Source organism: Astyanax mexicanus, chromosome 3, assembly GCF_023375975.1.
Source record: "Astyanax mexicanus isolate ESR-SI-001 chromosome 3, AstMex3_surface, whole genome shotgun sequence".
NCBI classification, from domain to species: Eukaryota; Metazoa; Chordata; class Actinopteri; order Characiformes; family Acestrorhamphidae; genus Astyanax; species Astyanax mexicanus.
In genome coordinates this window covers 49,627,046-49,646,333 of record NC_064410.1, presented here as the reverse complement: position 1 = coordinate 49,646,333, position 19,288 = coordinate 49,627,046, and the positions used below count along the sequence as shown (strand labels likewise).

The 19,288-nt window shown below is 38.0% G+C and overlaps 1 protein-coding gene across 5 annotated transcripts; it reads right to left on the bottom strand.

Moving 5' to 3' along the window:
• Nucleotides 1-1,652: 1,652 nt before the first annotated feature.
• si:ch211-13c6.2 (uncharacterized protein LOC100000125 homolog) lies at nucleotides 1,653-16,733 on the bottom strand. 5 transcript variants are annotated; one of them, XM_007245644.4, is made up of 14 exons: nucleotides 16,606-16,733; nucleotides 16,153-16,222; nucleotides 13,587-13,655; nucleotides 11,550-11,574; nucleotides 6,845-6,931; nucleotides 6,559-6,704; nucleotides 6,309-6,428; nucleotides 5,909-5,975; nucleotides 4,404-5,229; nucleotides 3,770-3,821; nucleotides 3,230-3,301; nucleotides 3,057-3,158; nucleotides 2,255-2,963; nucleotides 1,653-2,092 (listed from the first exon to the last, which is right to left on the bottom strand). In XM_007245644.4, the coding sequence occupies exons 2-14, from the start codon at nucleotides 16,210-16,212 to the stop codon at nucleotides 1,893-1,895; spliced, it is 2,535 nt and encodes an 844-aa protein (XP_007245706.3). In that variant the 5' UTR covers nucleotides 16,213-16,222; nucleotides 16,606-16,733; the 3' UTR covers nucleotides 1,653-1,892. The 5 variants fall into 5 exon arrangements, with proteins under 5 accessions (XP_007245706.3, XP_015460392.3, XP_007245707.3 ...); XM_015604906.3 differs by having other exon boundaries at nucleotides 4,404-5,226; XM_007245645.4 differs by having other exon boundaries at nucleotides 16,153-16,219.
• Nucleotides 16,734-19,288: the final 2,555 nt, after the last annotated feature.

Here is a 19,288-nt window from a genome sequence, read left to right as displayed (position 1 = left end):
AAGTGCTTTACACAAAAAAAATATACACATGAAAATGCTAATTTAAATAAAAATGTTTTAATACTCTTTTTAAAAATGTGTAAAGATGAAATGGCTTTGCGTTCCAAAGGTTTGGGCCATAATAGCTAAAAGCAGCTTCCCCAAATCTCAACCAAGTTTTGTGAATTACCAGTAAATTACTGTGGATTGTTGTCTTTTTTTAAGGGATGAAAGACCCTTCCTGCATATTCAGCAATTTATAATGTTAATTTAATGTGATATTCATTAATTTTTACAAACATATATAGCTGAGGCAAAGCTAATGCTTTCTACCCTGTCATTGTAAATTATAAGGAAATTAAAATGTATATTTGAAACTGAACAATGTCACCATGAACTCTATTGGTGATTTCAAATGGTGAATTCCAATGATCATCCACATTTTTATTACAATCCACCCTGTTGTGCAGCTTTATTTTTGATAGTCAAATGTTAATGCATATTTAGTAGTAATAGTAATAAAGATGTATATGCCTAAAGTGAATGTTCAAAAAAACTTCACTAGATGTACTCGATTGATTTTCTTTACCAATTTAATGGTTTTTCATGCAAACATGGTTTCCCTACCAAAAAAAACAAAACAGCCTGGGTAGAAGTTTGATGGTTTAGCTGGTCTACAAGTTCAGTTGATGCATGATCAAACTGCCCAAGCTAAACCGTATAATCAAGCATGACCCAGGGTACGAGGCTGGGGACAAAAGATGAGGGACAGAATCACTTAGCATTATTTATTAAAATAGCAGATTTATGGGAAAGACAACAGTGTGCTCCAAAATCCTTAAATACATTATATGGTGAAATGTGGACACCAATTATTTTAAAGTACTGGCTATCAGTACTCATTATGGAGATCTACCTTCCTGCATTTTGACATGTACAGTCAACAAGTGAAAAAACATGAAGTAAAAAAAGGTAATATGGTCTCAGTAATGGTACATAAAAATACATTTTCTTTCGACCGGCATCTACTTCCTCCTTTTATGTTTTCAGCTTCAGCTACGCTGTGTCCTGCAGTAGTAGGTGTCCTTTTTTTGCTGTCACTGCAAATCTGGTGGTTTAAACCATGTTAGATAAGTTTGAACACATTCATTTCTCCATGGCTCATTCAACAACTAAAACTCCTCCCAGTAATGTGTCTCAGTCCTTTCGGAAAGCGTTTTTTTTTTTTTTTTTTTACAGTACTTGGTCCCTCAGTCAAACTTATGAAATCCTCAAGTGACGCATGTAAACATCCTGGGTGTGTAGCAGGGCAGTTTGTGAATGTGTGCATCTGACCCCATTTACCAAAAGCCAATTTACAAAGCTGAACAAAATGATGAAACATGTTGTGAAATTGTCATTGTGATGTGTTGCTTTGGGATTTAAACCTTAAAAGATTTACAGAAGTTTTGTGACCTTGATCACGATCAGAAGAATCATTAATGGGCTGCTCAATATAACTGATCCAATTATTTTGAATCAATATTCAAAACTGGGTCTGGGCTCTTATGGGATAATTATTTTCATACTCATTATTAGGAGTCAGAAAGTCTGCATTTTCCCCCCCAATGTTAACACTGAACAACTCGGCCAGAAAGAAAATTGACATGAGGAATTAAGGAAAGAGACAGAAGGATTTTAGGAACAAAAATTTATTTTTTCTGGTATTTTCTGCAACAACAATTCTCTTTTAGATTCAGCCAACAATTCAAAAAGATCAAAACAACTACAAATGCAATATACAATCCAATCAGAACAGAAAAGAACTATGTCTGTTATTCATTTCTAATAGACATGACACATTTATAATTAACCGTTACACAAAATAAGCAAATACAAATCTATGTACATTACACTTAGGAATCCTTTCAGATTCAGTTTCGTGACACAAGCTCCAAGAGAGTGGAAGCCAGCTTTTCCAGACTGGAGGGGGGTGGTGCTGGTGGTGGAGACGATGATGGATGAAATGGATCGTAGAGTTCTGTACTTGGATCTACGTGGTAATGAGGCATATGCGCTTGGTTCTCGCCATATGCCTGATCTTCTCTGAGCGACCTGGTTTTCCAATGGCCCTCTGAAAAGATAAGTGTGAAACAAAATTGGGATTTGATCAGCTTTTAAATTTTCTTTTCGACCCTTTATTTCTTCTAAGATTTAGACAATAAATATACGCAAAGTATAAAATATTCTAAACAGACATCGAACTAGAAGAAACTAGAACTGCTCATCAGCCTACCTTGATAAGCTTTTCTTTCAGCATCTGGATGATAATCCTTGAACTCATCAGACCGACCAGTCGATCTATTTCTTTGTGCACCCCATTCAAATTCATGCTGAGCATCAACGCGTCTGAAGTCACGATCGCCATGTCTTCCCAATACTGCTCCTTCAAATTGTTGTTCGTAACTTCTGTTTTCTTCAGTACCCCCGGTGTGTCTCATGCTCTGAAAGATTCTGGGGTCCTCTTCGACATGTCCTGCTCTTGAGCTCTCTTTAAAACTGCTGGCCTGCCGGTATGCTGAAAAATGATCTTCAAAATGTCCCGCTTGCTGAACATCCCTGGAGTTGTCACATAACCCTCTTTCCTGTTGAAAAGCCATACGATTTTCTCCAAATTGGCCACCGTGTTGAAAATCTCTGGGATTGTCCTTGAACCTTCTTGCCTGTGGGAAATCTGATTGAGAGTCTGCATAAGGTCTTGATTCTTGAAAATCTGTAGAACGATTTTCATATCTTGTATCAGGTCTCTGGTCTTCAACATATCTTGGGTCCTGAACATCTCTGGTATTTTTCTCTGGCCATGGCCATGTCTCTTTAACGCCCGTGGAATCATTTGTTAAATTTCTAAGATCACGGTCATATCTTGCGGACTCTCTTATCTCCTGCGCGTTCCTCCGCTGATCCATCCATACGTCACTCCTGTACTCTCTGTCACTTGGAGAGACCTGGGATGTGTTTGAGGAGTGGAAAAAAAGATTTAGAATTTATAAGATAAACCTTATTTTAGAGTAGTGAAAAGACAAGGATCCAGTTCAAACCTCAGAACGCTGAGATTTATTCGCATGAAACTGCTTCAGAACATCGCACAACTTTTGCTTCAAGAAGTTAGCCTCTTCTGCACTGTCAATTTGGACCCCATCCTTAAAAAAAAAAAAAAAAGTAAAAACACAAAACAATGACAGTAATTATTTGTTTAATCGTCTACACTTACCAGCACGTCCAAAACATTTTCCGAGTTCACAGCAGTGTGCATCGAATCTAAAGCCCTTCTTTCTTCAAATACCTGTATAGACATTTTTGATATGATATTAGGACCAAAAAAAAAAAAAACAAATACACTTAAGGACCTTTGGCCAAATGACTTTTGTCATTTTGTACTTGTAGTTGTTAGAGCATCTGAGGCCAACAAAACATAAAAAACAACAAACCAACATGCCAAATGTCACTGGGCAGAAGTTAATATGACTTCTGCCACATAAGCAACACAAGTGACCCGGTGGATCAAATAATGTTAAATACCAACAGACAGTCAGAACGTCTACATTACTGTTGAGTATTTACAACAAAGTTTAGCAAAGTGTTGTTTATGCAGTACTTTAATGGACGAGTCATAAGATGCAAACCTTGCCTGTAATCTAATCACAAGAACGTGATGGCAAGAAATCTCATTAATAGATGTTCAACGCACGCACGCACAATGATCTAGTGAGTACACATGCTTGGAGCAGTGACAACTTTCCATTAAACACACCTGAACTGGGCCTCTACTTTGATTCATGGGTGGAAATGTGCCTTCTTTAAACCTGAAAAAAATATATATACATTGGAAATCTTAAGTACAAGGGTTATCAAAGTGAATCATAAAAGATACAAAACTAGCACATATAACTTTACATATTAAAAAAAAATATGAAGTTTGTTAAATTATGTAAAAATCATGTGTAAATGGAGGTATAGTAAAATATGATGAGTAGAAACTTTTGTCACACAGCCCACCTCTGATCACCCGCAGCATTCTGAAATGCAACACTTTTTGCAAATACTCCCAACAGGCTTACAATGCTGGTGACAGGTGCAAAGAAACGGCTATTTTCACACCATTAACAAAGAAAATAAAAAAGTTTATTAAAAAAAGTGGCGATGTCTTTGCATGGGCAATGCTATGCCCCCATCACCAGCACTGTAAGCCTGTTGGGAGCATCGGCTAAAAGTGCTGTATTTCAGAATGCTGGGGGTGAATGGAGGTGGGCTACTCCACAAAAGTTTACACTTATCATATTTTACTACACCATTTTCACCTCTACAAGTTGATTTCACACTGGATTTCTTCTTTAAAACATGCTCCATTCTTTGATAGATTGCCATCAATTGGAAATAGACATTACCTCCTCTGTGCAAGCTCAACCTCCTTTGGTGTGGCATCAGAAAATCTACTCTCCCTTTTCTTTTTGTGTGGGACATGTTCCTGAGCATAATCTCCCATACCACCCCTTTTGGCATATTCCTGCATCTCATAGGTTCCAGCTCTTGCTTCTCTTATCATAGTTTGGAGATAGTCTGTTCCTTTCTCCATATTCTGAAAGCTTCTGCCAGGTCTTTGCATCTCCTCCATACTATGTCCTCTTCCATCACGTGACGCGTACATCTGACCACGAACCTGTCCGACCATTTCTTCTGGGTGCTGAGCTGGACCACTCCTGTCTGTGTCAGCAAACCTGCTTCTTGGAACACCGCCATGATAGAGATCCTGCTGTACAACTCCACTCGAGTTCCACCCTCTTCTGGGATCCATTTCTGGGTAGTACTGATCCTGATGCTCATTGCGATAAGAGCTCCCTGGAATTGCCTTGTCTAGATGGTGTCTTCCACTACCATCACCCTCTACAAAAGACCTTACACTACCATCTCCTTCAAGATATGGTAATTTTTCTTTGTAGCCTTCATTTTGATAAGGTCTTGGTCTGCCATCTTGATAATATGCATTTTCAGGTCGGTCAGTGTTTGGATAAGCTTGCCATAGAGCTGCATCACCTCTGGGACGATCATTCTGGTCATTCCCATGAAATTGAGATGGCTTCCCAAAAACATTGTTTGGAAAATCCGGTTGTCTATATCCATCTGTGGTTAAGTGAGCCTGCCCTCTCCAGTCTTGGCCATAAGATGATGCTTCATATGCGTGAGAATGAGAGCCTTGTGTTGGTTTGGGGCCTGCTGTGATTTAAAAAAAAAAAAAAAAAAAAGGTGTCAAACTGTTATTTTTTTTTTTCAATTAATAATGACAAAGAATAAAAAAAAGGGTTTAAAACTGAGATTTTCAAACTGTGGACTGGTGGTGTTGAGCCATATTGCTATATTAAGCCTAAAGATGACAAATGCTATTGTTTCCAGAAACATACATGTTTCAGCTTAGGTTATTAACATTAAGCTGAGGACTAATACTCCTATTTTCATTCAGTGCACTCACATGCTCACAAATAATAATTATTTCTTGTCCGTTAGCTAATTATTGCTGTTTTTATTTACACACAAAGATTAAACAGAAAAAAGAAATAACTCTTTGCTGTAAAGTTATTGTACGTTTGCACATCACATTTGTTAAAAGTTCTTGTTATCAGATTACTAAGGTCTTTTTAAATGTATTAACAGAAAAACATCAAAATTTCAGCAGTTCATCATTATTATTAAGTGTTTGTAAATGCACTTACTATTGTAATCAAGTCAATGTAAGAGTTTAATATTTTTTGGTTATGTTGTGCGATTACGCACACAAGTGATTTATTACATGCCACACTGAATATTGTTGTGCTTTATATTTGTTTCCATTTTAAATGCAGGAGATACTATGCTTGCTTGAGGTCCTGCAGGATGGAAAAGAATGAAAACTCCTTACCTTGTTTAGCCTGTTTCAGCATTGAACGAGTTACTGGCCGGAATTTCTCTTTGGGTTCTTTGATGGCCTTAAATAAAAACAAACCAGAACATAAACACAAAAATCCAAACTTAAATAGCAAGTATGATTTAATATATTAAATATTGATATTTAATATATCAAAATTTTTTATTTTACACTTTTATATACTGCTTTTTATAACGGATAAAATCAATAATACTGAGAGATGGAGGTGACGTAATATTTCATAGTGAAATATGCCAAACTGAGTATTTACAGAGTTTAAGTAAACCAGTCAGAACAGCTACTTTCATACAATGTGAGCATATTCTATTCTAAATCATCACAGACAAAAATCAAATATTTCATAATTTAATAATTTTTCATTATGATTACGTACCGAAGGAGTACCCCATCCATCTTGCTTCTCCACAATTGCAGCCTTGGCTCTGGCAACAAGCCCCGGTTGCTTCTGTCCCATACCATTGCTTTGGGTCAGCAAGTCTGGCCTCTTCAGTTGCTGTGAAGTTGTGTTACAGGACCCTTTAATACCACTTTGGTTAATTAAAGACTATGTTATAGTCAGTTACTTTACAATACATTAACTGTAGAAAGAAAAAAAAAGAAAAAAACGTGTTCTTAAATCTTACCAGGTATCTATGGCGATGCTTTCGGCTCACAATGTGAGATACCATAGAACACATGATGCCGTCAACATTACACATCTTACACTTATAATTCAAATAGCATCTGCCATCCACAAAAGTATCCTCCTGCTGCACCAAGGAATCCAGTCCTAGAATAACACAGAATGTGAGCATTATGCTATGAGAATGGGTCTTATTTAGACTAAAAACTGGCTGGCAATTAACTGTTGAGTTAAGATTGGCATGTTACAACTCGCAATAAATGGTAGATTTTACGATGCTGTCTTACCAATAATGGGCTCATCAAGTTTCAGGTAGTCCAAGTACTGTAATATATCGGTCCATTCCGGTAGTTGCCGTGGTGGAGGGCCAAGGTCTATTGAATTCCATAAAACAGTCAAGAAACATTGTACAACAGCTTCACTGTGCAGAAAACTGTACATCTGCTTCAGAAATGAACTTACAACACTTCCATTCATTTTTTACATCAAAACAATCATACAGAGTGTAGACCCTGTCACAATAATTACAATACTGATTAATTGTAAATGAACCAAAAATTAGAAAGATAAATTAGCAACTTAGTTGTATAGCATGTATAATATATATTCAAATTCTAATTACTATTGACTTCACATGGGTCAGATATAGAAACCTAAAAGGCTGGATGTGGCCCTGGGGTCATACAATACACAGGTCTGTTTTAGGCTATGTCCGGAACATGGCTATCATGCGAAAAGCAGCCATATTTAAGGATTTAAAGGGATAGTTCGGTATTTTTGACATGAGTCTGTATGGCATCATCATAACCAGTGTCGTGCATCCACACTGACTTACCCCCCACAGTGTCCTGTGAGCCGAGTTCTTGTCCAGTTTAGGTCAAAGCGAAAGTAGTCCGGCATGTTTGCTGGGGTCAGGAAAATAACTCCTTTTTCTTCCCAAAGCAGTACGTGTTCAAAAGAGTGATTTATTTACATCACAAAAAACTAACCCTGCAAAAGTCACGCCTCGTAAATCACTTGGGTCCTACTTTCTCTCATTTCGTATCAGTGCGCATCATTCTGACAGCGAGCTGCGCACGCGTCAACTTGTTCTGTGTTTTGGCAGTGCTTAGCAGCTGTGTTCAGACTAGCAACGCAAACGAGCTAACTTTAGGGAGAAGTCTATTGGCTTTTATAAGCTTTGTAAACACACATATATATATATAGCTAGGTGTGTGTGTGTGTGTGTGTGTGTGTTAAAATGGTACGGACTTGTGACTATCCAGGCTGTAGCAACAAAGATGTGGCTGATTCTCCGCAGAGTTTTCATCGTTTTCCTGTGACTGATGTTGCTCTGAGGAAACTTTGGGTACTAGCGCTGGGCAAAAAAAAGGAAAAAAGTTCTCAACACACCAGCATTCAGGAGTGCAGGGAAGTCACTGTTGTTTGTGATGCAAGCAGCTGCCCCGCTGACATCCTCATCAATGGATAGGTCTTGCATCTCGGGCATAACTAAGTCCCTGCAACAGTAGCATTCCACCTCGGTCTGCATTATTTCGCACTTGAAACAAGTGCACCAGGATTTGTCGGCCACCCTGGGTATCGCAGCTCCAGCAGTGGCTCCAGTTTCATCTTCCACCACTTCTCTGTCCACCCTCTCTCTTTCTGCCCGATCTAATTCCATTTGGCGAAGTTCAACATCTGTATACTTGGGTTCATAATGATATCCCCGTGGCTCTGAGCGGTGATCAATGTTTTCCTCGTCACTCTCGTAGTCAGACATGTTCTCAAGGCGAGAAGTAAACAAAGCGACCCAAACACGTAGGCTAGCTGTCAGGTTGCAGCGCTGCGCGCATTGATATGGAACGAGAGAAAGTAGGACCCAAGTGATTTACGAGGCGTGACTTTTGCAGGGTTAGTTTTTTGTGATGTAAATAAATCACTCTTTTGAACACGTACTGCTTTGGGAAGAAAAAGGAGTTATTTTCCTGACCCCAGCAAACATGCCGGACTACTTTCGCTTTGACCTAAACTGGACAAGAACTCGGCTCACAGGACGCTGTGGGGGGGTAAGTCAGTGTGGATGCACGACACTGGTTATGATGATGCCATACAGACTCATGTCAAAAATACCGAACTATCCCTTTAAGGAGACTTTGTCATTTGCATCACATGTGGTACATGAGGTGGAACAAAATTGTAATGTCACTGTCCAGTTCCACCCAAAAGAGCAATTGTTATGTAGATATAATAAAATAGAATTAAAAAAAAAAATTATGAATGAAATAAATAAGATAGAATTCCCATAATATAAATGGGTAGTAGGGAAACAGGGAAGTAGCAGCAACATAAAACATGCAAAAGTGCATAAGGCACTTTTGCATGTAAAGTGTCAGTTTTGTTTAAATGTGTAATTTGTCCTTGAACGTGTAAGTGGGGTTTGTTCACTAGGTGCAGTTTAAGAGTCTTACAGCTTCTGGAATGAAGCTGTTTCTCAGTCTTGTTGTTTTGCACTTGATGCTCCGCAGCTTTCTGCCTGAGGGGAGCGGGAGAAAAAGTGCGTGTGCTGGGTGGGTGGGATCCTTCCTGATGCAGGTGGCCCTTTTCCTGCATCTGGAGGTGTAGATGTCCGTGGTGCTGTGGAGGCTGACTCCAACAATCCTCTGTGCAGCCTTCACTACCCTCTGCAGAGCTTTCCTGTCTGCAGCAGAGCAGCTTTCATGCCACACATTGATGCTGGAGCACACAACGCTCTCCACCACACATCTGTAGAAGGAGGTGAGAACTGCGCTCCCGAGTCCAGCTCGTCTCAGCCTCCTGAGGAAGTAGAGCCGCTGATGTGCCTTCCAGGCAAGATTGTTACTCAGGTGCACACCCAAGTACCTGTAAGCTGTTAACCACTTCTACCACAGATCCTCCAATGTGCAGGGGGAGGTGGGCATGCTGAAGTCCACAATCATCTCCTTCTTCTTCTTCTTTACATTGATGCAGTACTGTGAATGGCCCACAAGTGTAGATGTAGATACTTTCCAGTCTTGTAGCTGGATGTAGGAATGGACTTGCCTGTTATTTCTGTCTTGGTGAAAACACTCATAATTGCAACAAACTGCATGAGAAAACAGTTGTCATGTGCATGACACAACTGAATCTTAGTCCCAAGTCTTTGCACATCTCCCAGGATCATTTCTGTCAATCTTTGTGGTTCAGAAGATGTTTCCCCACAAACAATCCAAAAAAAATTCATTAAATGTCCATTAGACCAACTGTACATCACAAAGGGCGCTGACAGGCAAAGCAAGTTTTCTTGACAGCTGTCTGGCTGTAGTTGAACATCTGTGACTGACCATTGCCCATGGCTTTTCAGTGTTTCACCACTGGTACTAGTCAGTCACCTGAACAGCAATTGTTCAGTCAATTGAGTATGCTGAACTGGAGTTGATATCTGCACATATACAGAAATGGAAGTGACCCACAGCGGCTCGGGATAAGCAGGTTTGTTTGTCCATCCATTATACTTTGCTTTTCAGTTTTTCTATTCCAAATACAGGCCTCCGTCAACCTCTGGTATGTAGGCCTTGAAGGTGCAGACTGTATGCTTGAAATCTGTACAGTTCTTCAACATCAGCTTGCAAAGTAGAATAAACCTTACGTAGACCAACCGCATAGTTCTGTCAAGCTGAAACTGATGTCAGACCCTCTAAGAAGTCCCAGAAGGTGCGTTTCCTCCAGTAGTCTTGATGTCATGTCCTTGAATTTCAAAAAGGAAAGGCTGGTGGCAACTTACAGCTTACTGGAAAAACTGGACTCTCTGAAAGTTCTGAAACTCTCAGAGACAATCAGAGTAGCCAATATTTTCCAGAAAAGCAAACAAACTTGCCAGTTCCAGGATTCCAAATTTAAATCATTATTTTTAAATATAAATTTGACTTTTGAGCTTTTTTTTGTGCACTTATGGTGTAGATTAACGTTTATCTTTTAAAAGACTTTTAAAAGACTTTTAAAAGACAATTCCAGTGCTGTCACAGTGACACTGAAATTTATTCAGGGCAACCGAGGCCTGAAGGTGAAAGAACCAACCATGTGAACGGAAGGTTTCTGGTTTGACCTTCTGACCCGACAGGTAAAGATTAAAGTGCCCTAGCGCAAGGCACCCAACCTACAGCTCCCCTGTGGTACCTTAGATACCACAAGAAGGGCTGCCCACTGCTCCGGTCACCTGTGTTTACTGCTCCCTGGTATGTGTGTATGCATGCATTTAATGCACAGATGGGGTAATGCTGAGGAAAAAATTGTTTGCATGATTGAGAGGCTTTTCCTTCGTCTTCGTCCTTCCTTTCCAATATGAGGTGCAAGAAGTCCTCGAGAGCAGAACAGGTCGTTAGTTACAGATCAGCAAGACACTGACCAGTCAAAAGGTATTCGGTGGTATTCCAAAACACTAGAAAAGGAAGTGTCCTGGAGGAATCGCGAGCCCCTTGGTACTTACAATTTCACAGACCTTTGAAAGCTGAAAAACTTAACAGTTTACAGGGCCAAAGGAAAAAACAACTTAGATTTTCTGTGACGCATCACATCCCCAAGCCAGTATTGAGCCACATTGTATACTGTATACAATAAAAGTGAAATAATGCAGATCTTGCACAAGCTGTAGAGCTAGAGATATACTTGCTGTTTGGTCATACTTGCCCATATGCTACATGAGTTACTGGAGGCTTTCAGCAGAAGGCAGATGAGAGATTACAGACCATCATCTTCACTTCTGAGAATGTACACAACTAACACAAATAAGGCTAATTGCTTGTTAAACAGACTGATCTTTAAATGATAAATTATTAAAGTTGATTGAGTAATTCAACATAAGGTGTTACCTGCAACCATATCCATTGTTAAACAGAAATGTAAATATATTTTTGCTCATTTTAAAACACAATACAAAACCAATACTCAAGATGTGACTATTGCTGCGAACGATTCAAAATATATGTTTAAAAAACAATCTGTGTAATTACTTACCGTTAATAGAATTAGCCTCCTCCCTCTTTGCAGAGTTAATACCAAAGATGTGCAAAAAAACAGAAAAAGGTAAGTTAACTGGTAACAAATCACATCTGCCATCAGATTCTTTCATATACAAAAACAGAGAGGTTAAACGCAACATTTATGTCAGTGTATTATTAAGTAAGAAAATGTGGGAAGGGCAGTGTGTGAGTGTGTGTGTGTGTTTGTGCGTTTCCGACTGCCCAAGAGACAATAAGAAGAATGAGCCTCAACTCCTTTGTAGATTAAAATCAGTGATTGTCAGAAGAGAATCCATAAAAAGGACCATAGTTAGAATCCATCTTGCATTTTTGTAAGAAAGCAGAAAAATCTCTTCCACTCTTCTTGTGTAGCGAGATAATTAATGGACAAAAGGATAATGAATGAAGCTGATCAGAAATTATTTCAAATGAAACAACTGCAATCACAAGGGCAGATATTTAATCCTTTGATCCAGATACTGGCAAATGAAAAAGTGACTGTCAGAATAAAAAGAAAGAGAATGAAGAATGTTTAGGACTCTGCAAACCAAAACATTGAGTATCACAAGGTCAGATTATACACCATTAGCATCTAATGTCCAAGAGAGCACATTTGGCATTGCTCCCTTTTGTTGGGTAGATGGTGGCCTTTCCCCTTTACTCCCACTGTGGTGCTGGCCAGCACAGGCCTCTTTCTGCGATTTCCTCTGAAAGAGCTGGCTGCCCAGGGATGCTGCACTGGCGGTAGTTTGATAAGAGGGTTCCTTACTTCACATGGATTGAAGGAGAAACATGCTAATCTTCAGCATCCTAAAGTGAGGAGCACAGTTAGGAGTCGTATTGGGAAACTAGTCCCGAAAGAAAAAAACTGTCAAGATAAGTTTAGAACAGAAGTTTAGGACATTCAGCACGTCCACAGCACCCAACTGCAGGCACGTGCTGCATTCAAGACTGCCTCCTGAAAAGACATAAAAGTACATGAAATGAACTGGACCTATAAAACAAACCATAAAGTTTGTTTGGAAGACTGAAAACAATCCACGACAGCCTCCATATGGTCCTTTAACCCACCATCTTACTACATTTGCATTTAAGTGGGCCACATGCACAATGACTGTAAGTAGTACACACTGTGCATCATCTAATATAGAGAAAATTATATTCTCTTCCAATGACTTTCAATTATTTTAATCCAAAAAATCACAACAACTTGAGTGTCATGATACAGTGGGTTCATCCCATAGAAAAGTGTGTTTAAAAAAAACCCACACACATGCAACACAGAGAGTTTTGTGTGCAGGCGTACAACACCTAGTGTTATTTGAAGCTAAAAACTGTATTCTGAAATGTATACTGAGACATTTGAAGTCCAGAAGGAATAGACATTCAAGTGAAGCCTCCAGTGACAGAAAAGAACACTGCAGGCCAATGGAAATTGAGCACTGTTAAAGAAGATATGTCATCAAACATACCGGAAGATGCAGCAACCAACACCTGACTTGCTGAATCACCCAACTACTGGGACAGTTTTTGAGAAATACATCTCATGAAGAGTTGGAAGATTTCCACCAGGTGATAGAAATTGGGATAACCCAATCTGGATTACAAAAGGATGCTTCTGGTTCCTGAATGGTCGAGCCACCCAAATGTTGGAATCACTGCCACCCAAGCAATGCAAACAAACTTGGCATTCTCCCATGCGTGTCCAATGACCCTGTAAAAGTGCCAGTTGGGAATTATTGTGTGGCTGGTTGGCTGGCTACACACATCTCGGAGGCAGCATGTGTCTTCTCAGGTTGGAGGTATTGTGTGGTAGTTGGGGACATCAGAACAAGTGGGTGGAATTGCTTATAGCTTTGGGGAGAAAACTGGTTAATCACCAAGATGATGCATCTTATCACAATGGCAACAGTTAATTACAGTGTTTTGCAATATTAGGTGAATTCACTTTTACCATTTACAAATCGTACAGTTGTACAATGATTTAAAGTAGCCAGCATTTGCAGCTACACACACACATTAATTTGCTTACCTTCAAATGCTGTGGAGTAGTCAGATGGATTTTATAATGAGTTTTTCCTTGTATTTGTTTGTGACATGTCTGTAAAAAGAATTAATTCTTAGGATCAGGACATTTTAACAATCACCTCACTTCTGAACCTGATCTCATTTGAGCTATGCTCAAGCTCATACATTTTGGCAGCTTTTTTCTGTAGCTTTAAATTAGAGACAATTACTCCAGCTAGCAGCTAAAATGCTTTGTAGATATAAAAATTGTATGCTATATTGTAGGGGTGGGAATCGATTACTATCTCACGATTCGATTCGATTCCGATTTTGGGGGCCACGATTCGATTCAAAATCGATTTTTGATTCAAAACGATTTGAATTATAAAAATTTCTGCTTCTGGCTTATGAATCTTATTGAAAAAAAAACCCTCCATAATATACACTGGTCCTGGAGCAAGTAATGTGTTACAAAAACAATAAAATGTGCAGGAATGTGGGTCCTCAGTGACAGAGGAATCACTGGGATATCACAATGACGTTAATGAACAATAAATAAATAATAAATAACACTGCTTTATTACCAGGCTACTAGCGGTGGTGTGTAGGTGACGCTGCTGGGCTGATGTGATGATAGCAGTGGAGCGCTAAAGTTCAGGAGCAGCTGCTGATTAACTAGTTAATTTAAGGTCGTTGTATTTCTTCAGAAAGGGGGCAGGAGGTGGAGAAATTAATTCATATTGTCCATTCCTTAATTCCTCTGTGATGAGGAGCTGAAATGAGCTCTGATTAGCTTATTGTTATTTTTCCGTTCCGCCTTAAATGCTGCAGCCTGCAGCCACCTGTAGCGTTATTTAAGGTGGAACTGGAAAGTTAGCTTGTTAGCTAGCTAACAGTTACTGAAACTAACTACTAGCGATCTTTTTTATGCTTGTTATGAAGCATTCTGCCATAAAACATTAAAACTACACGTTAATCTAAGGTAATATAGTGCTTGTTCTGCCATCTTACCGGTGATTCTCAAACACCTACGCTCTGTGTGGGTCTGGGAGACCTCGGTTTGAAGGGACAAGCGGGTTGCCAGGTCCAACAAAAATACCCAGCCCAAAATCAGTCCAAAACCCGCCCCTCAGAATCGATTTTGGGACATTTTAAATCGATTCTGAATCGTAGTAAATGAGAATCAAGATTCTTATGTGAATCGATTTTTTGGCACACCTCTACTATATTGCCTAAAGTACTTGTCTCCCTTCGCATTATTTGAACATAATGACATCCCTTTTTTAATTCTTAATCCTTGTGGTTTAATGTAATGTCAGCCCACCATTTGTAACTATAACAGCTTCAATTCTTTAGGAGGTTTGGGAATGTGATTATGTGATTTGTCTTTATCATTCTCCCAGACAGACACTGATGTTGGACAAGAGGACATGGCTCACAGTCTCTGCTCTAATTCATCCCAATGGTGTTCTATCTGTTTGGGGCGAAGGCCAGTTAAGTTCTTCCACATGATACTCATTCATCCATGTCTTTACGGACCCTAAGAAGTTGTTTTCACTTAAACTGAACAGTCAAGTCTAACTTCTGAAAAACAACCCCACACCATGATCCCTCCCTCCACCAGACTTTACATTTGGCACAGTGCAGGAAGACAAGTGCCATATTCCTGGCATCTGCCAAACCTAGACTAACTAGTCGATTGGACTGGTGGAAAAGCTAAAGCCCAGTCGCAATGTGGTTTACCCCACAGCATCTGATGCTCTGCATTGTGTCTAGGGACGCAAGACTTAGATGAAGCTCCTCAGACAAGAAAACCCATATTGTTCAGTTAATTCTACCTGTTCTTTAGCTAATCTGAAGACCAGATTAAGTTAAGAGGTGTGCAATGATAGTCTCTGAAGAAAGTTGGCGACCTCTGCGTGCAATGCGCCTTAGCAACCGCTGACCCCCATCTGTCATTTTTGGTTTATTTCTTTACTTTTCCTCGTTTTTGAATTGCTATTGTTCCCATATTACAGACTGTCTCTCTCTATATGTTCCAAATCGTTCCTTTAGATCAAGCACTGCAAGTCTACTTATAGTATCTAAAGTTAATAAGAAGGGAAGTAGGGAAGCAGAATTTTTATAAACTTTTTTTTTTACCATATACTATCTTTAATTTTTTATTTATTCATTTTAATATTTTACAGCTAAAACATTTTATAAATCTTACCTCATCTTATCTTATTTTACTTGGTAAATTTACTTGTTTTCTTTATTTCTTAAAAAAAAAACACTGGGTGTTTTGTTCTCCTTTTTATGGACAGCACTTTAAGCTGCATCGCATGTATAAAATTTGCTATATAAATAAAGGCAGCATTGATGGAATTCTCTGAGTTCCTGAGAAAGACCTGTATTTTCATAAACAACTATAGGCAGTTTGCATGTCTAGGTGCTTGGTTTTATACAGCTGTGGCAATGGAAGTGACTGGAACACCTGTATTAAATGATGTGGATGGGTGAGTAAACATTTTGCTAACTAACTACAATGTTATTGTTATTAGACTGTAACTAACTGTTAATTTAACTAGCTATAAGAATGTAAAACTTACTAAGCACTCCATGGTGTCATCCCGTTCATCGTCTTTGACTCCAGTAAGTAGGGCAGCCATTGCTCACCTGCTAAGAAATTAACAGTTAGCTTAGCATGCTGTTATGAAACACATAGAGCTAAATGCCTTGGTTTGAAGTGCTTAGGCTAGCTAGGCTGCGTTAGGGAGATAGTGCTGGCTAGGTTACTCGACAAGAAATAAGAGGAAGAGGAATTAATAAATCTGAATACTTGATTTTATATAGTTAGGTTAGTTATCAGCTAACCTAGCTAACATTTTAGCTACACAAACGACAGCATGTCGGTAAGCTAACGTTAGCTAACTACATTAGCTAGCTTAGCTAGGGTTAGCTAGCTATCGTACCTAACCTAGTTTGCTTAAGTGTCGTTAGCTACTGAGCTAGCAAACATATTTACACGCAAGACAGCGCGATTTAACGTCAGGTTAACTCACCTGCAGTTTGAGTATCAGTGTCCGATTAAACAAAATCCTCTTTAATCTTCTCCTGCGAGGAGCTATTGCAAGATACTGTGCTAATGCACGTCGTCTGTTTTTGTAGGCTGTGTCTCAATTCTCGCCACACGGCCTAAGCCCCTCCTTGAAGTGTACACTTCTGTGAAGTGATCAAAGTGGTCGATGGCGCCACAGAGTTAAAATAAATGGGACGCTTCCCCTCATGTCCCTTTGTTGTTAAAATGTGTAATAAATTGTGTACAAATAATACAGTAGTACAATTTACAACATTTTAAACACTAACATATACAATTTCATTAGTTATTAATAAGAAAACGTATAATTGTATAAATATTATAAATAGCATATATATATATATATATATATATATATATATATATATATATATATATATATATATATATATATATAATTTTATATTTAGGATTTTAGTACTCTTTGGGTTATTAACAATTCTAAAGCTTTTTATGATATGTTCTACTTCATCTAAAAAAAAAAGGAAATTTAGATGTATTCTTCAAAAAATATTTAAGTCAATCCAAAGCGAGTCAATAGACTTTTATCATCATTCTATCTGAGTACAAGTACACAATGCAATGACATTAGGTTTTTCTTGAACTATGGTTCAACATGGAACAAACAATACAATGTAGATAACAAACACAACAAAGTGCAAGCATGAAATAATTTGTGCAACATAAAACTATAACACTACAACCAACACAGTACTAAATGTGTACGGTGAAGAGAAAGTGCAGAGATATGTAACATTTAGGTCATACATGATCACAGCAGTTACTGAAAAATCTATATGAATGTAAAAGTTTGCAGTAAAAATAAAATATTTGTTTTCAAAATGACATTTATGTTGTTGAGGTCAAAATGATCATTTGAATTCATATAAGAAAAACAATAAAAAAAAATTACCCAAAAGCTAGAGACCTCTTTACAATAAAAAAAACACTATATTTGCATCACATTTTCCACAAAATGTAAAAATATTGCTTAGATCGCAAAGTTTAGTTATCAGAGAATTGCAATGATAAATGTTCTAAAGAATCTTGAAGTGTATTACTTTTACTTTATTTCAGACAAAAAGAAATCATTAAAGGAATCAACCCAGTTAAAATCTCCTGTCTGTTGAATAAGTTTATGTTTACCTTAAAATGGTAGCTTCAAAAAATGATGATGCTCCACTGACTGTAATGGGAAAATAGTGTGTCTGTCTTTTCTACTCTGGGCTCAACACAGGCCTAACTCTGTGTACAGTGCCAGTTAAAGGTCGAGAACCACAGCTTCCAGTGACTGTATATAAGTATAGACAGTTCATTGACAGCTTCTCATTTAATGTTTTTTTTTTCTTTTATATTTATTATTTAGAAATCTACATCAGAGATTTATAGTAAAGACACATGAAATATGTGGAATTGTAATATGTTTTATGCTTTAGATTCCTCGAATTAGCATTTTTGCGTTGTTTACAGATTTGCACAGTCTTTTCAGCTCTATGAGGTAATTTTTTGTACAAAGACATAGGAAGATTAGTGGTTAGGGGTGGTCAAAACTAACAGAGTTTGGGAATCCTCTAAAATGTGCAGAGCAGGGATGCCAGGAGCAGGACTGAGAAACACAGCTTTAGAGAACGCTTGTCTGCATTACTCACTCTGACCTGTAGATGGCATTAATGCGACACTCAGACAGCATTCCTATCACTACATCACACATTATTACCATACCATGTCTACCATTGTCCAACTGTCTACTGAAAGCTGTGCATCCATGATTGGACCTATCCTAATAAACACTGATCAGTATATAGCAGTTTATTTAGAATTTGGTCTCAAATCCAGGGCTCTTTAAGGGCTCATCAACAGACACTGTTCCATCAAAAAATCTCAGTTCATATCTTGAGATAATTACCCAATAAAATTTTAATAAATCATAATAAACATTACTTTCAGATTTACAGTCTGAAAATATCTTTCTGTCATTCTGTCCTATAGAAAAAGACTCTATTAAACTGTCTATTAAACTGATTTCAAGATCATTTCACAGAACTCTCTCCAACTTTGAACTAATCCTGACCCTAATTCCAAACTTAAGTCAGTAGTAATGGGAGATCAGATTAAAACCCTGATACTGAAAGCAGTTTTAGCTTTTAATCCAAAGTTTTAAAATGAGTAATTTAACTAGAAACTAAAATATCTGCTCTAACATGTGACTATTTAAATCTGTTGGAGCAAAACTTACAGAAGTTGAATGCATTAATTAGATGGGGTAAGGACATATTACGTTTTTTATCATGTTTATTGTATGTACAGCAACTTTTTAATTTGGCTGATATTTTCCAAAAAATATTTTTTATACATAATTTGTATGATTAAATGTATAGTCTTTTACATGTTAATGCTATAGTTTGGAATCTTAAATTTCTAGTTTTTATTTTAGTGCTCAGCTATACTGTGAATGAATGTCATCCTCAATGTATTTTAGGTTAAAAAAAAAGTCTGTTTTTTTTTATGAAAATATCAGTAGTACAATTTTTAAATGGGAGGTAATTATCTCACCATAATTACGTTATAGACTTACTGTATAATATATGGACATGACCTCAGTCATTTTTCTGATTATCTAAATTGCCATTTTTAACTATGTGTTAGCA

Bases quoted from the DNA above. Each gene is read 5' to 3' on its own strand.
- si:ch211-13c6.2 (XM_007245644.4), bottom strand. From the start codon at position 16,212: ATGGCTGCCCTACTTACTGGAGTCAAAGACGATGAACGGGATGACACC. The intron at 6,705-6,844 runs GTAAGACAGCAT...GTGTTATTCTAG, and splicing joins ACTTGATGAGCCCATTATTG to GACTGGATTCCTTGGTGCAG. The intron at 5,230-5,908 runs GTAAGGAGTTTT...TTTAAATCACAG, and splicing joins GCTGAAACAGGCTAAACAAG to CAGGCCCCAAACCAACACAA.